Raw genomic sequence first — 22878 nt, 5'->3', positions numbered from 1 at the left:
ATTGTAATTAAAAATCCCAATGTAGAAATCAACAAAATAGAAGTTAGAAGTCACGGGAGTGCAGGAATGCTGCGTCCTTCCTTGACAGATGAGTCCTTGACTCTCCTCATGTTATGAGACTTTTTTTTTTCTGATCAAAAATTTTTAACGCTTTAATAATGAGGTTCTATTCTTTAGAAGACACTGATAATAAATATAATAATTATGCAAAAAGGTGTTGTCATCCCACCAGAGTGCTTAAGCAGTTTTTTCCCTACAAAATAAGACTGCTAATGATTTTTCAATTAAAATACGACACTATTTCCATGAAATTACATTAAGACTTTGAGCCATCCTTGACATATCTTTTCAATGCGAAAAGTATGTTGAATAAACTAAACTAGAAAAATATACTAATGAGCATTGAGCATACCTGCAGTATCATGGTGCCAGTAAATAAAAGAATAACTCTCACCTGACTCTTGCATGAGGAGGGCCGAGTTGAAGAGCGCCAGCTTGTGGCGCGGGTTGAGTTGCAGCGCCTGCTCAAAGTTGCGCAACGCTTCCGACGGCTCCTTCATCTCGATGTGCACGATGGCCAGGTTGTACCACAGGTCGGCATTGGTCCGGTCCAGCTCCAGCGCACGTAGGTATGCATCACGTGCCTCAGTCAGCTTGTTCATCTTCAACAGCAGCTCCCCTCTGTCGGCAAAAACAGAAAAGAGTTCCTTTTTTTCTGGAGAAAGTTTGTCAGAAAATAATGACTTTTTTTTTTTTTTATTCTTACGAAAACGAGAAAGTTAAATACTTCTGAAAATTATATATATTTACATATAGTTTTATTATTAGTAGAGATAAGACATTTTTGGTCATGTGTATTTATTTTTATTTATTTATTTAATCCCCTTTTCTGAATAGTCAGATTTCTCGGGGGGGGGGGGGGGTCATAATCCTATGAGAATCAAGGAAACCTTTACAATTTTTTTTAGATACATTTCTTTGAAGAAAATTAGTATTTTTTTTCAATTGAATGTTTTTTCTTCACAGAAAAAAAGTAGCTTCTTTCACGTATCGTCATAAAATTACAAATTATAAATGTTTTTTAATGCAAAATTTTTTTAATTCTCAAAATCTAATGTGTTCTTTACCAGTAGAAAATCAAGGCCTATCATCTGCAAAGACTTGCCTGCTGATGTACGCCTGCTTAAAGTCGGGCCTCATGCTGATGGCCTGTCGATAAAGCTGGTCGGCTTCCTCCAGCCGGGACTCGTTAGCGCGAATCAGATTGGCCAGATTGATGTACACGTTTAGATGGTTGGGAGCCACACGCGTAGCATACTTTTTACCAGGAATAATCTGCCAAGACAAAGCACTGTTAAACTTTCATGCAGGTTATAGGATGTGCCTCATCGACCGACCATGGGCTCACTTACCTGCGGCATGAGGGACTTGGCAACTAAATAGGCATCTTCAGCCTCTTTGGACTTGTTCAGGTTCTTGTAGGTTCTTCCAACGTTCATGTGGGCGCCAATGTCATCTGAAACGGTAGAGATAAGACAATGTACATTCACAGCAAGTTGCAGAGGAGATTTATTGGAATATTTCGCAGGGATCGGGAATCAGGCCACTTCCAAATGTTGATAACAATCTCGCACGTTTTATATATGGTTTATGGAACATAAAAACAAAGAAAAGAAAACAAATGCATTCACACAGACCAGTTTCACCCCATCTATGCCAGCTTGTTGTCATCATTTCACAATACTCGGCAGAGAGCCTGCCGCCATTCTACGTCACTGAACGCGTTGCGACGTAAATAAAAATGGCGGCGTACGTCCAAATCAAGCTTCTACAAAATCTATTAAACTGGAAATGATTTTTAGAAAATGAATCTCGTAGTTATGTTAGTAACAACCAAATAAATAATATAGAGCAAACTTGTCATTACAGTCGGGTTCCTTTTAACACTGACAGATTTGCTGTGTACTGGACCCGCTGTAGTATTTGTGTGTTGGATGTAGATCTAAACAAAGTGACTTACCCGGCTGTACTGAGGTGGCCTGCAAAAAATATTGTAGTGCTCTGGCATAATCGTTCTGGTTCTCCAGCGCGTGGCCAACATTGTTCCACAGCTTGGCGTTGTTCTTGTTCACCTGCAAAAAAATTAACACTTTGCACAATCATGAATCAACGAGTCAGACACGCTCCCGTCTCACCTTCAGAGCAGACATGAACAAAGTATATTCTGATTCCCAGTCCCAGTTCCTGTTGAAGGTTTTGACAGCGTGCGTCGTCAGCAGCCCGCAGATTATCAGCCAAGACATTTTCTTCAGGTACCTTCAAAATAAAGGAAATAAGTCTTTATTAATGAGGGGAAACTCTCCTGCCATCTACTGTATGAATAAAATTAACAAGTACGTTTTCGAAACGTGGGAAGTAGCCAGAGTAGCTGTAAAAAAAAAATTAATAATAAAAAAAAATAAAAAAAACACGAGCACCAGGAGGATAAAATGCACACCAAAAGCATACAATAGTTAATGTATTCGGTTGCCCTCTTAGTTTCCCAGAAAGATATATGTAAGTGTTCCACATATAAGAAAAGTGCACCATTCTCCAGAATACAGTAGGTCTTCTTTCAAAACAAGGGTTTTCCTTGTCACGGCTTTGCTCCCCCTTCATTCCAGAAAACAAGAGGACTTAAATGATGGAATGCACTTCAAATTAAGGGGAAAAAAGTTAAATATGGTTAGCTCAATGTCTTTCTTTCAAGTCATTTGATCTTGTCCGCCACACTCCACATGCGCTGGAAGCTCACATGCTCTGTATGACCCATCTGAATATAGTTATTGATATAAAGTGCCATGAAAAAGCATTTGCCCCTGTCTATTTTTTTTCTTCGCCGAGTTTCTCCAACTTAAATATTTAACATCATCAAGTAAACAAAGTGTAGTTTTTTTTTTATGGCAATTGTTATTTTTAAGGGTGAAACAATGGCCCTGTCTCTGTTTGAAATTTAGATCTGAGTTAGGAAAGTTTTGTGTTTTGTGGGGAATTATCAAACATTATCGCCAAGTTCTATTTGCATCTTACGGTGCAAACTCACGGGTTTGGCAGTTCATCTGACTAGTACACATGCATCCATTGCATGAATTCCCTCGGAAGGGATTGTTCCAGTACAAACCCTGGGAATTGCCCAAATTTCAGAATAATGGCCCTTTCAAACCATCATGGATGAATATGCAAGAATTTCACAGTGGAGGTTTTTTGTTGATTTCCGCTCGTCTCGCCCTGATCAACATGTATGACAATTTGACAAATATGCATTCTTCATGTTGATTGGCAAATCATCATCTGTTTTCCATGTCTCCCTCCTTCAGCGCAGCTGAATCTAATGATCAGCTCATCAGTAAGCTTTGCAGAAGCCTGCTAACGATCCTGATCATGAATCAGGTGTGTTAGTGGAGAGAAACATGGAAAACAGGCTGGATAGTGGCTCTCGCGGACCTAACTTGGCCACCCGTTTTACAGGTTTCCCACGTCCAACACAGCTGATTCATATTCAAGCTCATCAGCAAGCTCTGAAGGATCCTGATAATGATCCTGATAATTGAACCAGGTGAAAACATGCAGGGCTTCGGCCCTCGAGTACCGGACTCTGACACCTGTGTTCCAAAAATAGTACCTTTGAATCAAAAAGTCTGACTGACTGTGCTTCATAGCAAAGGTTCTTTGTTGCTTTTTGCACATTTTGTTATGATGAAAATGCGTGATGGATCTCAATCAGACACATGGGTGGTGGATGCACATTTTTATAACATTCACGTTCACGCGTGTCGTTCTTTATGTTGAATCATCAAATTTGCTTCTAGGGAAAATTCACAATCTTGCAATTTTTCATCACCCAACTGTTTAGTACACTTTGTTTCATTGTGATGTGTGAGTGGCTTAAAAGGATTTAGTACAGCCCGTCGGTACAGGTAACAATAATAATAATAATCCCCTCAAGCCAAAATGGCTGATTATTTACCCCAAAACTGGGAGATGACATTTCATTTTCTGTCATGGATCTTTGACACATTTTACATGCGTCGTGTCATGATGGTTCGCCCCACCACATTTTGCACTGATGGAGCTGGTGAGAAAATATTTTGTGGTACGATAGTGAAGAAAATTGCTGCCCCATAAACAACAGCATCTTTAAGCACTTTCAAACCGAAATGACGTATTGAGTTCTCATCTGGCCAATAAAGTCTTCATGCAACATCTCATCCACTTACCCTTTGTGCGAGACCACCTTGAATCCGTGGGCTACTAGCATGCAGAAGCCCATGCTGGGGACATACAGGACCCTTTCAGCTATGACAAACCCCACTGGGAAAAACAGGTTGGATGCAGGAATGAAGGGCAGGACAATCAGAGACAAGGCCTGAAAGGAGACAGGAGAAGACATTTGAAAAAAAAAAAAAGCTTCATTCAACACTGTGCGAACAGGAACGCTATGCAAAATATTTCCAAAAATAACGCTTTGTGGACACAAGTAAACAACATTTAAGAAAAGTCACTAAAGTTCATGTTTTTCTCTTGTGTTGTTAGCAGACCGTCGAGGGGAGGGCTTTGTTGCGTAACACACCTTTAATTTAATTTCAATGTCGTGCTTTTTTTGCATGCCAACATTTTCAAAAAGTTAACCTAATATGCCATATTTACGTAACCAGCTGGGATGAAACACTGGTGTGTTTATAGGCAGGTTTTAGGATGGGTCGAAGTCTATAAACTATACTTATGCCCTGCAAAAATGTTGCTCTTCAGACTCACACAACTTTGCGGTGCGAGCACATCAGTCCTACTGGAACTCCAATCATCGCTAAAGATGTTTGCGCTTGACAGAAAATATCTTTAAAATGAAACATGGTGGAGCAAATAAGTCCGTTGAATATTAACTGATGCAGAGCACCCACTAGTCTACTGGCACAATCATTGTTTATGAGACTGCCTCCGCATGACTAAGATCATCTGTGAAACTTAACTGGGTGGAACTAATGGGTCACGTAGCACCCAGTAACAAAAGAGGATACACACAACACTGCAGAGAGACAAGACAGTCTACGAGATTGATTGCTCACCGTAAATACGGTAAAGATGGCATCTGCATATAATGTTAGGAATATGATCATTTTATTAAGTTGCATATCTCCTTGGAACCTAGACATGGACACAACATTGTAGAGCAAGTACACGTCCAGGAACAAGCCTCACCATGACTACCGTCTTAGCAGAGCTGCGTGAGCAGGTGATGCTGCGGTACGCCAGCAGGCCCAGAAGGGCATAGAAGAGCAGCGTGGCAAGGTTGCGCTGGTCTAGAGCAGACTCCACCAAAGGGATGGTGCCCATGGTCCAGTCGCAGCACAAATCTGAAGGATTAAGCAGCAGCCAGGCATTGACGGGCAGCAGGTAGTTGAATGTCAGCTGGCGGGTTGGCGTGGGGCTGACGGCTGCTGGGTTGTCAAATCTGAAAAAGATTGTTTCGTTTTGACCCAGTTTCATATCGAGATACTGAAAATGTTGACCCATCCGAGATGGAACAGAAGACGCCAAGTGCATTTTCCACAGAACACAAGAAGGAAAACTGACATCTTTAACATAAGTCAAATTGGCGCATCAAAATTGCAACAAGAGACACAATTTTTCCCTATTTGACATAGAACCCAGCCAAGTGGGAAATTGTTAACTTTCAAGAGGACAATTTGATGACATCACTGTCCGGGTGATGAATAAAAATGTAATAACAGCTTTCAGGTGTTGCCTCTTCATTTTGTTGTTAGCGTTAGCATTCCTAGCCCATGGACGGCGGAAATTCCCCCTATTTCTTGATTTGTTTTGACAATAGCCGATCATTGACACTGACACGTGTAAAAACAAGTTCGGCACGCGGTGAATCTTTTGAACTAAGTTCTCGTTAGCTATGACAATATCTCAGCCGTTTGAACTTCAAGCTACAAGGCTAAGAAGATTTCAGATGCAGATTTTTCCACACTAACATTCTCCAATTGTATGTGGGATTTTCAGATGTTAGTGTTGGCTCAAAAAGGTTTGTTTTAAATCACCTATACAACCTTTCTACACAAAAGAAAACGAAAATGCTGCGAGACAGCCGCTCCTTGTCAAATGCAGCGGTTTTGTTGTGCCACTGTGATACATAGCAATGATGGTCAAGCAGAGCCGGTAAGACCAAAGCAAATTAAATTGAATCTGGACGCTCAGTCATGGGCCTGGGATGGAAGAGAGTTGGCAATGGGCTGCATGTTATCTTCAAATTCAAAGCCAATATACACCTTTTGTATACCTGTACAGATGTTAAAATAAGTGCTGCTTCTTGAGAAGAATAATGTGCCTTAACCAAAACTTGCAAACATGGACATAAAATACAGCAAGTTAAACCATGAACACTACAGTTAAAAGATGGGCAACACTAAATTGCAAAACATTTGAGTTACCGTTATTGCGTGTGGGCAGAGCATGGCGGCCATGTTTGATGACCCAAAAGTACTTTGATATGTGCCTCTCCGAGCCTCAAAAACATGTTATGGCGATTGCTGCGTTCATTCTAATCCTGCCCTCTTAACTCATGCGCCTGTGTTATGACTCGTCCCGCTTATCCCGGGAATTCTAGCCCATCAAAGACATTTTGAGGATTACAGGCTTAGCACTAGTTGTCGGGCTGATTGCGGAATTTTATCTGTGAGATGGCCGGTTCGATGGCTGGCAAAGGAGCAGACGATCCGTTTAACATGGTGACGGGACAACCTCATGAGGGTTGACATTTAAGAGGATTACGAAGAAGCACTTTCCAAACTTTTTGCTGTTGTATTTGAAGTACCTCCGGGGTGCATCTAAACGCGATGCAACTAGACAACTGCACACAAGTTAGTCGGCGACTTGCATTTATGCACCTGGGGATTGACCCTTGCAGACATATCAACTCACTACAATCGAAAAACTGGGGCCCATGGTCTACTTATCAGGGGGAAAAAACATTTTAGGCGCCACGTTATCATTTGTTGTACCAGAAATATCATGGTGCAAATCTCAAGGAAGAAGCCGATTTCCCTGCTGTAGGTAGAATGCAATACAACCAAAAGAAGAAAACGACAAAAAATTAGGCTGGTGGCAAAAAACAAGTGCATGTACAATAACAAAAATAATATTGTAGTTGGAAGGAGGTGACGCTAGAATTCCCAGCATGCTTTGGGGTGCCCATTTTTGGAAATAGTTCAAAATTACAGGTTTATTGTTAATTCTTTCCCAACATAGTTTCCCTTTTTATTATTTATTAATTTTAATTAATTGGTAGATTCAAAATTGCACCCTAGGTTTGTGTTGTGTGGTGGTTTATCACTTCCCTGGTATGTTGTTCAATAAGCCACCTGGTGGCAACTGTGTGGTAATAGGACTAGAAGTAAAGGTTTTTCTCCAGCAAATCAAGCTGCCACTGCCTTTCATATTCACCATTGCATTAAAATGCCGTATGAAACATATTTACCTGAAAGAGGATAAGTGACGATACAAGCAACAAGAGAGAGAAGTGGGAAGATACAAACTTTTCTATTGTCTCCAACGATATTTAATATAGTATATCGTCATATTGTCATGTTCTAGTTGCAAGAGGACATAAAAAAGATTGGGATACAAATGAATCACTATAATCACTTGAGACTTTGAATGTATCTGAGACGCTACATTTTAGTCGCAAGCTTTCGTTATTTCACCCAAAGGTACATATGAAATTATAAATACGGTTAAGTATAGTTTCAAAACACACTCAAGCCATGCGCTTTCCATAATTCTTTGATTCGGTGTAGAGAGATATAGACTTTTAAGAGTAAGACCTGAACTATAAAACAAATGTTTTTATTATAATTCCATATTTTCTATTCATTTTATGCTTGCAATTTTTTTGGGTGTTCCAAATGTTTAAAATGTATTTAAAAAGAGTGTTTTTTATAAGATTGACTGTATTAAAGCAAACTATTTTCATATATTTAAAAAACTGTTGTGGATTTTCACCTACTGCGGCTGGGTCTGGATCACTCGAGTGATGAATTTAAATGTTGTACTGTATTTGTCACATTTTCAATTAAAACATGTCTTGGCTCAATGAATACTGGGAAACAAGTTTCGAGTACAAGGTACCTGGTGAAGACGGGCAACTGCGACTGGATGACCTGGACACGCACAATGACGAGCAGTAGCGTGCTGATGACCAGCACGATGAGCTTCAGCAACATCTGGAGGACGGCGTAGGGGAAGGCGCCCTTTCCACGCAAAGCCTGTCTTAGCGTGTCAAGCAGCACGGGTAAGGTGAACTGGCAGAGCAGAGAATATAGGTTTTAATTATAATGTGAAATAATGCATAAATATGTTGTAGCATGAGCTTGTTAATATAAAGTGTGTGTCGTGTATCGAGAAAAAAGATGACAGTTCATGGAGTAAAATTGCAAACACTAAGTTAAAAAAAAACCCAATTATGTTAAACTCCAGCAATGCAGTGAGTCAGCATTGTTCACTGTGTTTTGGTTGTTTTGATTTGCGTATAATAATAATAATAATATAATAATAATAATTAATTTCCCATCAAAGTTTGGCAAAAAAATAGTGCATCTAAGTCATTGGTCTGCTTGATGGGTTTCTTTTTACAAAAAGCTTGTTTTCTCTGCATATTAAATCTGTTTTTGTTGATAGTAAAGAACTGAAAAAGCCAGAAATAAGTTTGTTTTTGTTTATTTTAATAGTTAGTCTATTCTCAGTTGGATTAAAAAATAGGGATGCACTGAAATAAAAACGGTTGGCCGAAACCGAAAAATGCTTGGCCAAAAACCGAAACGCCGGGAAAAAATTATGCCAGTTTTTACTATCAAAGTATTTATTATAATTCATTAAAATGATATTATTATAAAATATTTATTTAGCACTGCCATTTAAACCAAGCACAATATAAATTGAAATGTGCCCACACTGCAGACATGTTGGCTAATGGTACATTAAACACCAAACGAGGGTTGCGCATTTTCTGGCGGTGCGAATGCACCTTATAGTCAATCTTGTTCGCACAGGCGGGGACGGATGCGTGCGCGGGACAAGGTGCGGCGCATTCACATATTCACCAACGTCTAAAAATAAATAAATACATTTGTTCGCACAAGCTAATCGGCTTTGGGAATGGACTGCAAAGTCACACACAGCGTTCTGTCTGTACAGGTCTGTCGCCACCCGGAGATAGCGGTAAGTGTTTCCGTGTTTAATACTGTTGATAGCAATAGTGCTAGCATTAGCTAAAGTATTTAGCACAGCCACCTGGATGCCGGTGAAAAAGTGGAAGCGTTCGAGGGACTCTTATTAAAAAAAATATATATATAAAAAAGGCACTGTGGGAGAAAGAGTGGCTCACCTGTACTGTAGTACACGGCAGTTCTGTCTTTTCTGACCCACTTAAATGTTGTACACCAAGCGACGCCCCTCTCCCCCGGTGTGCGCAATGACCCCGGAAGCTGCTGCAACCGGCCGGTGCAAACTTACGCAGTGAAAAGCCAGCGAGGAGCGAGGCGGACACTCACCCCCGCATTTGATGTTTAATTCAAACAGATGCTTGCTTGCAGTGTTTTTTTTTTTTTGCTTGCGTCACCACAACATTCTAAAATTAAATTAAAATTTTCGGTGGCCGAATATTCGGTAAAAAAAAACATTTGTTAAATAAAAATTATATTTCAGTGATAAAAAAGTATTTAATGCACACACAAAATCCGTATACATACACTTGTTTGATGGTTTATTCAGCTTTATTGGAGGCCTTACCCGTTGCGCCACAAACACCTCGTACACGCAGCAAATGCCGACCACGGTGATTCCCTGCTCTTTGCACAGCGTCGCTGCTGCCACAAGCACGACGGTCACAGCGATGGGAGCCCACACTAAAAACCAAGACGACAACAAGTTGGTAAGACAGCGCTGAGTACTGACCAAGACACAGACACATTACACGCACCCACACGCACACAAACACACAGTTTGCTGACTGGCCAAGTGGCACTTATGCTTGCCATGCGTGGTTTGGGTCGTGGGCTGATAACATTCTGGTAAATTACTGATCTAGGATGTTAATAGCTGAAGAAATGTTAAGGATATCTATAATGTCATAAGGTACTTGCATAAGCGCAACAAATATAACCGATATAAAGTATATCAGGCAGAGGTGTGTGTAAGTCATTGTTTTGCAAGTCACAAGTAAGTCTCAAGTCTTTGCCCTCAAGTCCCAAGTCAAGTTTAAAGTCAAGACTGTCAAGTCCCGAGTCAAGACTGACAAGTCTCAAGTGATTCACAAGTCCTACACTTTGAGTTTCACGTCCTTTAGAGTCATTTTAACAACATTGTAGATTATATTATTTGGGGTGAGCATCAAAGTAGGAGTCAGGGACTCAGGGAGTGAACCCAGAGTGGTGCAACAGATTGCTGTTTGCAATGTGTTACCAGTGTGATTACAGTCTCATTAACTATGCAGCTAGCAATGATAATTAGCCGATAAAACAACTGACATTAGCTTACTTAACGTTCCTTGTGCAACTTAAGTTTGAAGTTGTTGCCTTGCCGTCAGTGATCTAATCTTGGACATACTGAAATTCATTTTTTGTTGACCACCTCATAGTTTTTGTACCCAAACAACTAGTGGTGCAACAGATCACCAAAGTCACGGATCAGATTGTTTTGTTTTGTTTTTAAATCAAATGAAATCAGAGAAATATAACTGTCTTATAATTTATTTATTAATTTCAATAAAAACGTTGATACTGCAAGCCAAAATATCAAAAGGGAAGTCACGCTCGCGTTCGCGCCACCATGCAGGCAGACTTCAAAGTAAAATCTGCCAAGTCTGTTGCATTGGTGTCAATGTATTATTTGGTCAGCTTTATTTTGAAGTTTGCCTTAGCGTAAGCGGCGTGTTTGCGGCTTCCCTGACATGTCTGAATGACGGCTCTGTCAAAAACATGTCCCTTTCAGCTTTGAAACATAAAATTGACAGTGAAAACAGTCTATTTAACCATCAAATTTTCCCCCCACCCAATTCCTTTCAATGGAGAAATTTGTTTTGACATTCTAGTAAATTGAGTTATGAGCTTGGTCACGGAACAAATTAAGCTTAGTCAATTACCAGTGTATTTTACAAAGCCCCTAAGGTGACATGGTAGGGGGAAAAAATAATTTGCTTTCCATCGCAAAAAACTTTGCGTTCTCCCTTTCAAAGATTGCGTTCTCTAGCAAAGATTGCTTTCCCTCGCAAAAACCTTTGCGTTCCCTCACAATGATTGCGAGAGAACGCAAAAGTGTTTGTTTTTTTAACGAGGTGATGTACTTCCAGGTCATCTTCCGTGTGACCAAAAGCGACAATGATGGAGCGTGTCAGCAGTGGGAAAGCTGGTCACACGGAAGATGACCCAGAGGTACATCAACTCTTTTGAAAAAAATCCCGTCCTCTCGCAAAAAACTTTTGTGTTATCTCGCAAAAAACTTTTGTGTTATCTCGCAAAGGTTTTTGCGATTGAACGCAATCTTTGCAAGAGAACGCAATCTTTGGAAGAAAATGCAAAGTTATTTGCGAGGGAAAGCAAAGGGTTCTTTTTTTCTACCATGTCACCTTAGGGGCTCCGGAGTAATTTAACATTTTTAAATCTCATACAAATGTAAAAATATGTGAACTACTGCATGCTATATAAATTCAATTTAGAAGGACCGCTCATCCTTTGAAGACGCACTATGACAGATGAGTCTCAGCGCGGTAACAGGAAGAAAATAAGAGGGGGAAAAAAAGGCTCACCTATGGAGTGGTCAGCTCCAGTCGATTTGGTGTAGGCCAGGAAAGCAGCCAAGAGGAAGATTGACGACAGGAGTTCAGCTCTACCAACCACACCGGTCACCTGGGGGGGGAGTGGGGGGGAATCAAAATCAAAATGTCCGCCAGTCGTATTTGGTAAACATCAACAATATTGTGTTGTGTGCACTGAACCGTTTCCCAAGTAACCTAGCCTGGGAGGGCACGCCAGCCAATTGGGTGCCGGTCTGAGATGGGAGAAGCGAGTCTCGGGTGATAAGAGTTCCCACCCTTGTACAGTATTCTGCCTATTACCTTTCACATAGGCAACTTCCCGCCCTTGCTAAACATAAACACTATTCTAACCATTCAGCATTATTTGGTACCTCTCAAACTCAAACCGAAGAGCGACATGGGAAAATGGCAGAAAAATATCACCTTCTACAGCAGGCTTCACCAATTCCGGTCCTCGAGGTCCGGAGTCCTGCAGGTTTTAGATGTTTCCGCCTACCAACACATCTGATATTTAAGATCAGGATTGTTTTAGGCATGCTGATGAGCCGATTATATGAATCAGGTATGCTAGTGGGAGGAAACATCTAAAACTTGCAGGACTCCGGACCTCAAGGACCGGAATTGGTGAACCCTGTTCTACAGCCTGTGTGAAAGCCTCATTCTCAGAGATCCCAACGAATTCCAACACAACAGGGCAGGAAAACTGAACGTCGGGTGTCAATCACACCTGTTTTCTGGCTATTTCTTTTGACACAGGCGTCTACCTCCCATCCCACCCCTTTGCAATTGTTCACTTGTTTCATGCCCTAACTTTCACAGACAGCTACATAGTACTGAGTTTGCAGGGCTGGGCTAAAAAGCTGGCTGTTTGGCACACACAAGTTGACTTGGCTTTAAAAAAAGCTCATCTAAAAAGGAATGTTTCACTTGAGGGGAAAAAAAAGACTTAAAAATAACATGAAATATGATGATTTGAAGTATGAAAACAGCTATTCAGTGTTGTAGAGGCTGTTTCTCGAGGCTTCATACGGTCACATCAAAGTTTCCAGGGTGATTAATAGATAAAAAACTAATCTTTGGACACCTCTCGTTAAAGATAACACACATGCACACAAACACAAAAATGTTGTGAGGACGGCCTTCTTGCGACAGTCAGTCTGGCCACAAGGTGGGGCTTTTACAGAAACATTGCATGCCTTCATGTGGACATACCAAGTGTGAAAGATACCAAAGTGCGGCACGGGATATGACACGGGACATGATACAGACTCCCCTCGCTTTTTAGGAATTGAAAATGGTACTAAAAAGCTGGGAAATTGTGGTGTTGGACTGACATTTCATGAAGAAAAAGCCTGAAATGTATACTTGATTTTAATCAGTTTTCTCTCTTAAAAAGCTAGTTACAACGACATTATTCAAAACAAATGTTTATTTTTCTTTCTAGGTATTTTCTTTATCTTGATACCAAGACAAGTCTTTTGTCTTTCCTTTTTATCTTACTGCCATTTACTTGGCCCAACTTCCACAGAAAAAAATGGAAATAAGAAAACGGTGCCAAACAAATCATGTGAGACGCTTGCTGTGGCAACTCTGACCAATCACGGCTCACCAGATTTGTGAGTTTGGTCTTATGACCTTTGCGAGCTGAGCCATGATTAGTCGTCACCTGAGCAACTGTGATGTCATTTTCAGCCAGCAGCAAGTGGGAAAATGGCCACCCGTGGATTTTGCTGCTTTATTCATATTCCATAAACGCAATATTAATCAGCATACCATGTTTGGACTAGTAACATTAGGGGGGAAAAAAATAATTTGGGTTGACTTTCCCTTTAATGTTAAACAATGCCACACGCGGGCTAACAAAACTATCATCGATATTGCGGTAGTCACAAGTTTTACGTATGTTCATAAAAAGTATGTTTAAATTAATTAACATATGGCTGATCCTCAAAGAGAAATGTTTCATCCCCTACAGCTCCCACTCGGTCTTTATCATGTAGTTTTAAAGGTAAGAGGCAAGGCAATCTCAGGAAAAAAATATTTCCATCTTAAAAGCACATACCTCAAGATAAGAGTTTTCAACATGGTCAATAAAAGCATCATATATCCTTGGCAATGTTTAGTACCATCAAGTCCACGATTGTCTTCTACTGAGCTCTTTTGATGTCCATGTGATTATGATTCCATTCATGTTGTCCGTTTCTTAGCAGTATTTAGTCATTTGTCACTTTCAAAAAAGATTGTCGATGAAGGGGTTGGAAGAGTCACTAAATTTAAGCAGGAAATTGCTAAGTTGGCAACACTGTCTTTGTTTTGGTGGTTTAAGAGCATGTTGATTTGACTTTGGCTGGGATTTCAATTATTTAGTTACCCCCTCATAAAAATAATGCACAAACTTAAGCATATGCTGTTAACTTTATGCACATGTTCATGTTGCAGCAAGCACAGCTGATGTTAGCACCAAACGTGCTAGCATGAGCAAAGCTACTTTGTCAAAAGTACACCATTAAGAGAAGCATATTAACATTAGCAATGTCTGTCCACAGGCATTTTCCTCCTTTATTTGTAACCAGGGATGGGCAAAATTGGTCCTCGAGAGCCGGAGTCCTGCAGGTTTTGGAGGTTTTCTCTCAGAGAATCAATTAGCTGATTCCAATCAATGGGGTCGTTATCAGGCTTATGCAGAGCTTGCTGAAGAGCTGATCATATACCAGCTGCGTTGGAGAAGGGCAACATCCAAAATCTGCAGGACTCCGGCCCTCGAGGACCGAGTTTGCCCACCACTGGTTTAGACAGTCAACAACAGTCTGGTTACCTACCATCTTTGCATGTTTTTATGAGCATATTCAGTAGGGGTGCACCGATCACAATTTTCTGGCTTTTAAAAAGTCTGACCTGCCAATCCCGATTTTTGCCGATCTTGCTTTTTTTTTTATAACAATTAGCATACACCTTCAGAGTTCCAATCTTATTTTATTGGAAAACATTGAACAATATCTGTGAAATAATATAAACGGGTTGTTTTAACTGCAAATTAAGTAGTTCTCTGAAATAAAAATGAAAAGCCCATTAGTCATCTTAGCAGAAGACGACAGTGGCTGACTTTTTCAGACCTCTGAGGAGGGAGATGAGATCGGTGGAAAAGATCGGTTTATATTTAAGGGATCGGCCGCTCACCGATCCCCCAAAACTAAGGAAGTCTGGGTCGATCAATCAGCTAATATTCAGGGAATGTGTTAGAAACTATTTACCGGTACTAATGACATTACAGGACTTTAGTGGAACAGCGAGGACTGTTGTTTGTCTCATCCTCATAAAAATATAAAGCTTATTGTGTCAAGTTTTTCCAATAAACAGATTTAGGCTCAATCGTCGTTTAGTTTGTCTTGTTGCCAACACAACAGCCCGACTATAGAGCTGGTCAGGACAAATTGATAATGCAGATGCACAAGGCAGTCATTGTGCCTGCACTTATCACAAGGAACAAATGATCCTTTTTTTTTTTTTTAAAGAGAGATGCTGTACAGCGATAATCGGCACACTGAAGGTTTGTCAGGCAAAATGGTTGACATTGAAGGAGGGAGAAGGAGATTTGCTTTCAATAGTTTGTGTACGTGTGTCAATGTAGGACAGGTTCAATTACAAGTCCTAATTGCTGGGAGGTGGGGTGAAGACAGACCACCCCCATTTACAGCTGAACAATCCCTTCCGTGTTACAACGGTCAACTGAAGGTTTTGGGTTACGATTGATAGCAAAATTTGAGTTTGAATGATAGTTGTCATTAGGGGTGTAACTGTTTCAAATTTTGGTGTACGGTTTAACATTTTTTATGGTTATTATTGTAGACATAAAAAAAAAATCACATCAGCATTCTTTGAAAATGTTTATTTTTAACAAAAATAAATAACTGAACATATATATATATAAAAAAAAAATTCAGTTGCTGCCTTTTAAAACAAATACAGCAGATTAGACAGACTCTTAAAATAGGGCCTGGGCACTATGTATAACAAGTGAATACTAGGGATGCAGAATAATGCTATTTTCAACCGATACACCAATAATTTAGAAAGTGCCGATGACGATAACTGATAAGCCGATAACTGTTTGCAAAATTAACTTGAATACAAATATACTTTCGAGTCCTACTGTAAGTCTAACAAATACATTGAAACATTGTGTAAAGCACCATGAAGCTGGATTTTATTAAGACAACCAGTAACTCATTTTGAGTTTGCCAAAACTAAACAGTCAAGTTCTGAAAATGCAACAAAAAACTGCGAGGGCAGACACAGTAAAAAAAAGCCCACACTGGCGACTGCCATGTCGCCATGATGCATCTTCGGTGAACACGAGGTCACACGCATTATAACATCACAAATATTACAGTAGCAGAGCGGAGGGGTTGAGAAGTTGGCACAACTTGAGCCACAACCACAACAGATGGACCAATGTGGCAAGTCTTACTATTATCGATGGATTTATTTATTATCTGGTTAATCTGTATGACGTCAAATTGATTGATAATTGCCAATAATTTTGGGTGGATTCTTTTATTATCTGGTTTATCTGTTTGACGTCAAATTGGTTGGTAATTGTTGATAATTATCGGCCAGCGATATTATCGTGCACCTCCTAATACTTACAGGTGAAATGTTCGTTCGCAACCTTTTAACTGACGATTTGTGCAGTTTACCGCTACATATGTAGACATTTTACAGCCATAATGCGTATGCCGAGATACGTTTCTTGGGAGTCCTAAGATGGCGGCCCGAAGGCTTCAAAAGTCTTGACCTGTGGCCTCTCCAGTGGGGGGCCGTGGATGGCGGGGCTTACGAGAGCTCCCCGCCCTGCCGCATACCGGAGCCCCGGGGTTGGGGAGGCGGCCGGCGGTCGGTCGGTGGTGACAGTGCGGCGGCGCGCGCTGTGCTGGTGGTTCCTGGCGGCGGCGCCCCGCGGGGCCTCCACCACGCTTGCCGCCGCCTTGTTTAGGCCTCCCCTTTCCCCACGTCCACTCTAACTGGTCCAGGCCGGGCAGCGGCCGTCGCGGGGACGCCCACCGCGCTATTGCCTGTTGTGGAAGTTGAGCCTGCTCTTTTGTTATTGCAAACTGTTGTTAGCTCCACACTTGTCCTGATTATTTCACCAAGGAGAATGTCGTTTTGAACTACTATCCCTGTTGATGATCGCCGGTGCCGTCTCGGATCAATAATGTGACTATTTGCAAGATACCGCGTCAGTCACTCTCGCAGCTTGCATGGCTGAGTGCGGTCAAAGGCAAGGGGCGTGAACGTTGAGCTTGTTTAGGTTGAACCGTGGGAGGGGTCCGTTTTGAATAGTTTCTTTACAAACAGAAACGGTTTCCTTACAAACAGAAATGCTCAAAACTCCGGACCTCGCCTTTAAACAACCAAGTAAATGTGTATCTGCCTACAAGGCTCAAAATGCATTTTTTTTCTTTGTGGAGCAGTTTTTCAAATCAATTACTTCATTTGGGGAACAACTTTCTAATTTTGGGGAACAACTTTCTAATTTTGTGGAACTTTTTTTTGCAGGTTTATCCCAAGGACCGGCTGCAAGGGTTTTTATGAAACAATAAAAATATGACAATATAACGAATGAACAATTGACTTTGATGAGGCGCAAAAATGCCAATTTTACTTCGCAAACGGCGATGCAAAATCACTTATTTCGAGCCACTGGGTCAATTCATGAACCTATGATGGGTGAGTAATACAACAACCAACATGATACCCGTAGTTAAAATGGGAACACTGAGAGACACTCACGGCTTCTGTGTGGATGGGGTGGACAGCAAAGAGCAGTGCTGCCATTAGGCCGGAGGAGCAGTCCAGGAAGAGGCGACACACACGCAGGAAGAGCAGGCAGGTGACAGCATGTAGCGCCACGTTAAGCAGGTGGTAGGAGGCCGGGTTCAGTTCGTTCAGCAGGTAGTTGAGGCGGAAGGTGAGCACCGTCAATGGCCGATAGGACTTGTGGCTACGTTCCTGGAATGGGGACATTAAATATGGGATTCATTTTTGTGTTGTTTAGTTTCTTAACACTACTAAGTGAAAGTATCACTCAGCAAAGACCAATGTTGACCTGTTCCTACTCTATTATGTGTCTCATGCCTTCATAGGAGAAATAATTTGGCTTCATTTGTCCTTTATTTAGGCCTGGGTGATATGGTCTTAAAATCTCTCTCTCTCTCTTTGTAATTTTTTTAAACAAAAATCCTATTTCTAATTTGATTTGTTATTTTTTTCCCCTTGTTTATAGAAAAAGCCATAGACAATAACATTATCGGTTACAGAACAAGTCAAAATTTACGTACCTCCGCCATTGGCGTACCCCAAAAGTCATTGCGGAAGAGATTCTTCAATGACGTGGTGGGCCGCAGGTCCTTGTTGTCGAGGATGGCCGAGACATCGTCAAACACAAAGCCACAAAACAGGCTGTTCCAGTAGCACGCCACCACCAGGCCAGTAAGCAGCAGCGCCTCTTTCCACGACACGGCAGCCATGGCGCAGCGCCGTCATGGATTGCTGTGCGGGAAAATAATTATACAATTAAAATAATTATAAATAAATAAAAATAATTTAGTGATTTAGGTAGGTTAGGGTTGAGTAATTATTCGACTTTAATAATTATTAAAATTTTCTAGTTTAGCTTACAATTCTTTTTTTGCACCTTCTGAAGAGCACTGCTTGCACTTACAACATGACTGCAAAATCAAGAGCAAGTTTTCAAAAGCATTATTAGTGTTGCCACCTTAGCAACTCATTTAATAAATATGAAAAATATTGACTTTTTACTTTTATAATGCTTTTTAAAGCCATTCTTTAAATTGCTACTCTGTTCTCAGGAGGAGGTTTTACAAAGCCAACGTATGTCTGAAGTATTGTTTGGGCAAGGCCTTTAAACACCGCGTTGATGATCAAATTTTTCAAAGCTGCGCAGGAGATAAAAGAGCCCATTAGAACATTGAATTGTTGCATTTTAAATGTTTATTTTTCAAGAGTCATGTTTACATATGTGCCTTTTTCCAAGAGGAAATGTGTTTTTTTGGGTTGATAGCAGAAATAAGAAAAGGCAAAACATTTTCTGAAAAGTCAATCTCTCATTTTCTGTAAACAAATGGGGTGGGATTTCAGAGACAAAATATCTCCATCCTATAGCATGTTTTTTCAATTGTGAGAAAGCCGAAGTAGCCGGAGAAAGACCACGCGATCACACAGATGCCAGATTCGAACCCAGAACCTCAAATATCTAAGGCAGACGTACCAACCAGTTGATCAAGCTGCCTGTAGCAACAGCTCCATCAACAATGGAAATATAGCATCACACACAGCATTAAGACACGTTAACAGTCGACTATTATTTGGATAGATTAAAACAACCTCATTTTGTAACCGGAAGCGTGATAGACAGCTGACTTCAACCCCAAAAGAACAAGGGTGTAACCCACAATGTTTGGAGCCCCTAGATTTAAGGACAATTTTTTGTTTTCTTTAGACGCATTTACGACCATCCAAATGTCATCGCACATTCAATCCCGCTCATTTTAAACGATAACCAGCTTAATATTAGCTCGTTACCAACAGCTCGCATGAGTTTCTTTCGCAGCTAATGCTCGTTAGCCGTGTGACACGATACGTAGCGGGCTTTTATCCTGGCACGTTCCATAAAATGTAGCAATTCATGTCGCCACGTACCGTTTCCTGAAGAGTGTGCAGTTACAGACGTGACAGTAAACGACTAAAATTATCTGAATGTAAAATACAAAAAAGTAAGTACACAATTTACCAAGCGGCTTTCATGTTATACGCATGCGCTAGCTAGACTCTGCTTTTCAGACGACTTCCGGGGCAGACGTAAATTGACAAAAAAAAACGTTGGTTGGCTTGTGTAACTTGCAATTGGTGAGAAAATCTAAGATAAATGTTTTAAAGTATGTGCTTTAAATTAAAAAAAAAAATACGCATAAATAAAAATACTGCCGTGGTAACTTTATCCACTCCGAAGCATTAGGTGGCGGTATAGAGCATCGAACCAATTGCGAAGGCTACCTGACACAGTACATAGAAGAAAAAAATGACGAAGAAGACATTCAACAACATAAATAAAAATAAATTGATGGCGCGTTGCATTTGTTTTAAATCAAATGACGTATGGATTTGTTTTTTAATACTGACAAGATAACTGGAACTTTGTAAACGACAACGGAGAGGTAATTTTTTGTCATTCACGAATAACGTGTGAAAATGTCATTATTTGGAAGTTTGAGAAGAATAAACAATGTTTTATTCAGAAAAGTACACTATATATACACTACAGCTGTTGTTTTATTTCACAAAACAGATTAGTTTAATTTTTCTCTCGGTTTAATGACATGGTTTTGATGAATGGACGTATTTCCAACGCCCCAGGTGATACTGCTACTAGTTATTTTTAGGGGTACGAGGGAACATTTTGTGATAATGTCAGCCTATTTGGGCGTTTTATAATGTGATATTTGAGTGTGTATTTGCTGACGGCCATCAGCTGTGTGTGCCGTCACCATGGCTGTGACTGTTGCTCTCGAGTGGGATGAGATGAGGAAGATCGAACCGCAGAGCCTCCACGAATGTGACAGAGATGAATTGGACGATCTGGTCACGCGGCTCACATCGGTAACTATCCTTCACGAATACACAGTGGTACAAAAATAGGTTTAAACACTATTCGCCCCCAAGTGCATTCGATTACATGTATAGTTTTTCCCCCTGATATATTTCCCTAACTCATCTCCATCCTTCTTCTAATGCGTTTTTGGTCTTGTGTCCTTTCTTCCTACCTTTCTGCCTTTTCCTCGGTCTATCCCTACCTTAAACCTGCGTTTCGCCTGGGCATTTCCTGTGACAATTCTGTGTCTAAACAGCAAATAGGATATACAGCAGTATAACAATTCATCTGATATCCTCTTTGGTATAGTTAGCAATCAGAATTTTGATGTCATGACACTACATGCGCCCTTGTATCTTTCCTCTCAGGTTAAACTTTTCTGCCTTGCTACCTTTGTTCCACAAGAGCCGTTTATTTACATCCTTCACACCTCTTCTTTAAAGAAAAAACCTTTCTGCATTTGTTTGGTACTTGTACAATACTGCTTTAGAATCCACTTTTTTGTTTTTCACTTAAATGCTTGATATTGTTCAGGATATCTAAATTCAAAAAGTGTGCACTGACTTTTGCCCCACCATATATGCGGTACATAATAGAAATGTATCACTGAAACGCCGGCTCTTGATGTTATTCCACTCTGGCTATACATTATTTCTCATGACGACCACCCATGCTCACAAAATGTCTACTGCACCTTTAAATCACATGGACATCACATGAACAGTCCACGTTCCCACAGTGTGTAAACTCTAAATGTGTCTTTGAAGGTTCATAATACAAGAGTGGTGTGCATCAAAGGATTGATGGCGTTTAAAATGCTGCTTTGGCCCAACATCACAGGAAGACTTTGCAAAAAAAATTATTGTCTTGCAAATATCTGGATTTTACTTTGGAAAACAATGGTCAATGTTTGTGCTTATTTTCTGATGTTATGAACCAAACCTTTAACCAGTAGTCTTAATTGATGTTTGTGCATTTTCTGCACTGTCAATTTGAAATAATGTCCTATCTTTGAATATAGGGATGGAAATTAAAACTTTTTTTTAACTGATTCATTGATTAATCCACTAAATAATTAATATTTTTTAATATTATTATGATTACAATAATTAAGAAACTGTAAAGTTAGGTAAACGTCTGTGTTTGCCCTGTCCTTGGTAATTCCACTATTCTTTGAATATGTCTGCATGAGCTGTATAAACTCTTGAGATCTGTGATATAAAGGCACGGAAAGCATTTGCGTGTGTGTGCGTGAGGTTTCTGTTCCACAAGCATCTGTCTGTCCTTGTTTTTTCTAAGTTGTGGTAATTCCAGCAAGAGGGTATGAATATTTCACTAAAACCCACTGTAGCAGTGAAGATAAAAATGATACACAATAAGCGGAAAACTTGGGCACTTGTTTATTCGCGCACGCAGCGATGCCACACAGCATCAAACGCACTGAAAGATGACTTAATGAGCAGGCAATAAAAAGTTTGGTACAAGTCGTAAATACGCAAGCATCCATTTCAGGGAAAAGTCGTTATCTAAGCAATTTATCATTTAGCAAATGTACTGGCCAACATTTTTGAAAGGGCCTATGAGCTATTCTTCATTGTCATCTAAATATTCATTCTCATTTTCTCACACGCTTTTTATGATCTATTCTCCCGCTGTGAGGCACAACAAAACCAGCTGATGATAAGTCTGAAAATGCATCAATCCAAATATTTTGCTGTTAACTTTTAAGTCACATTTTCAAATTCTCAACGGTCATAAGATTAATGTTGATGTGAAGTTAAACTGATTGATGTGAGATCTGTATGCGAAGTGGATAATTCTTATTCCTTATTTGGTGCTGTTCTTATGAGGTGTGTATGTTTTGTAATATAGACAGACGAGTTGAGGGTGGAGCGTCAAGCTCAGGAAGATATCGTCCACGTGCTGCGAGTGTTTCAGGCCCTGCTCAAGGTGTTTTTCTGCTCTCATTCTGGACCATCAACAAATACTCTTATTTTGTGAAATAAGCAACATTAATTGTGCCTCATTTCAAATGCAAGTTTGTCTTCCTGTGTCAGATGAAACATCAGGAAGCATCTCTTGCTGAGCAGTTGATAGAAGAACAAGAAAAAAATGGTCGGTACAATCCTGATAATTGTCTGAATATACGACACTGCTCACACTGATTTTTGACAATGACATCTGCTGTATAGAAAATAAGCTTCAAGCCAAGATGTTGAGACTGGAGGAAGACCTCAAGGTAAGGATTAGTATATTACAAGTTTACAAATCTATATCCAGCAGAACACATGGACATCATATTAAAGGCCTTGATGAGCTCATTTCAGATTTGTCATTTATTTTATCAAAATGTTTTTTA

At 40.2% G+C, this 22878-nt stretch overlaps 2 protein-coding genes across 7 annotated transcripts in view; one reads left to right on the top strand and one right to left on the bottom strand.

Annotated features, from left to right (window-relative positions):
* The window catches only part of tmtc3 (transmembrane O-mannosyltransferase targeting cadherins 3), a 56960-nt gene that overhangs the window by 6741 nt on the left and 27341 nt on the right, over nt 1-22878 (bottom strand). For 4 of the 5 annotated variants that reach the window (XM_086072665.1, XM_086072668.1, XM_086072666.1 and 1 more), the window contains 12 exons: nt 18190-18400; nt 17642-17860; nt 11843-11942; nt 9829-9944; nt 8170-8342; nt 5236-5488; nt 4257-4405; nt 2196-2316; nt 2021-2132; nt 1413-1516; nt 1166-1335; nt 455-681 (listed from right to left, as the gene is read on the bottom strand). In XM_086072665.1, the coding sequence (XP_085928791.1) occupies nt 455-681; nt 1166-1335; nt 1413-1516; nt 2021-2132; nt 2196-2316; nt 4257-4405; nt 5236-5488; nt 8170-8342; nt 9829-9944; nt 11843-11942; nt 17642-17860; nt 18190-18378 (1933 nt within the window). In that variant the 5' untranslated portion in view covers nt 18379-18400. Of the gene's footprint in view, nt 1-454; nt 682-1165; nt 1336-1412; nt 1517-2020; nt 2133-2195; nt 2317-4256; nt 4406-5235; nt 5489-8169; nt 8343-9828; nt 9945-11842; nt 11943-17641; nt 17861-18189; nt 18401-19570; nt 19707-22878 lie in introns of those variants that run through there. The other variant, XM_086072664.1, reaches the window with a different exon arrangement.
* Nucleotides 19949-22878, top strand: part of LOC147175512 (centrosomal protein of 290 kDa-like) — a 29117-nt gene continuing 26187 nt past the window's right edge. For both annotated transcript variants that reach the window (XM_086072663.1, XM_086072661.1), the window contains exons 1-5: nt 19949-20085; nt 20400-20527; nt 22392-22469; nt 22577-22634; nt 22712-22758. In XM_086072663.1, coding sequence (XP_085928789.1) covers nt 20417-20527; nt 22392-22469; nt 22577-22634; nt 22712-22758 — 294 coding nt within the window. In that variant the 5' untranslated portion in view covers nt 19949-20085; nt 20400-20416. The remainder of the gene's footprint in view (nt 20086-20399; nt 20528-22391; nt 22470-22576; nt 22635-22711; nt 22759-22878) is intronic.

Source organism: Leptonotus elevatus, chromosome 4 (assembly GCF_054856555.1).
Source record: "Leptonotus elevatus isolate MCC_2025b chromosome 4, RoL_Lele_1.0, whole genome shotgun sequence".
Classification (NCBI taxonomy): domain Eukaryota; kingdom Metazoa; phylum Chordata; class Actinopteri; order Syngnathiformes; family Syngnathidae; genus Leptonotus; species Leptonotus elevatus.
The sequence above is the reverse complement of the archived record's forward strand: the minus strand, read 5'-3'. Positions and strand labels throughout refer to the sequence as shown.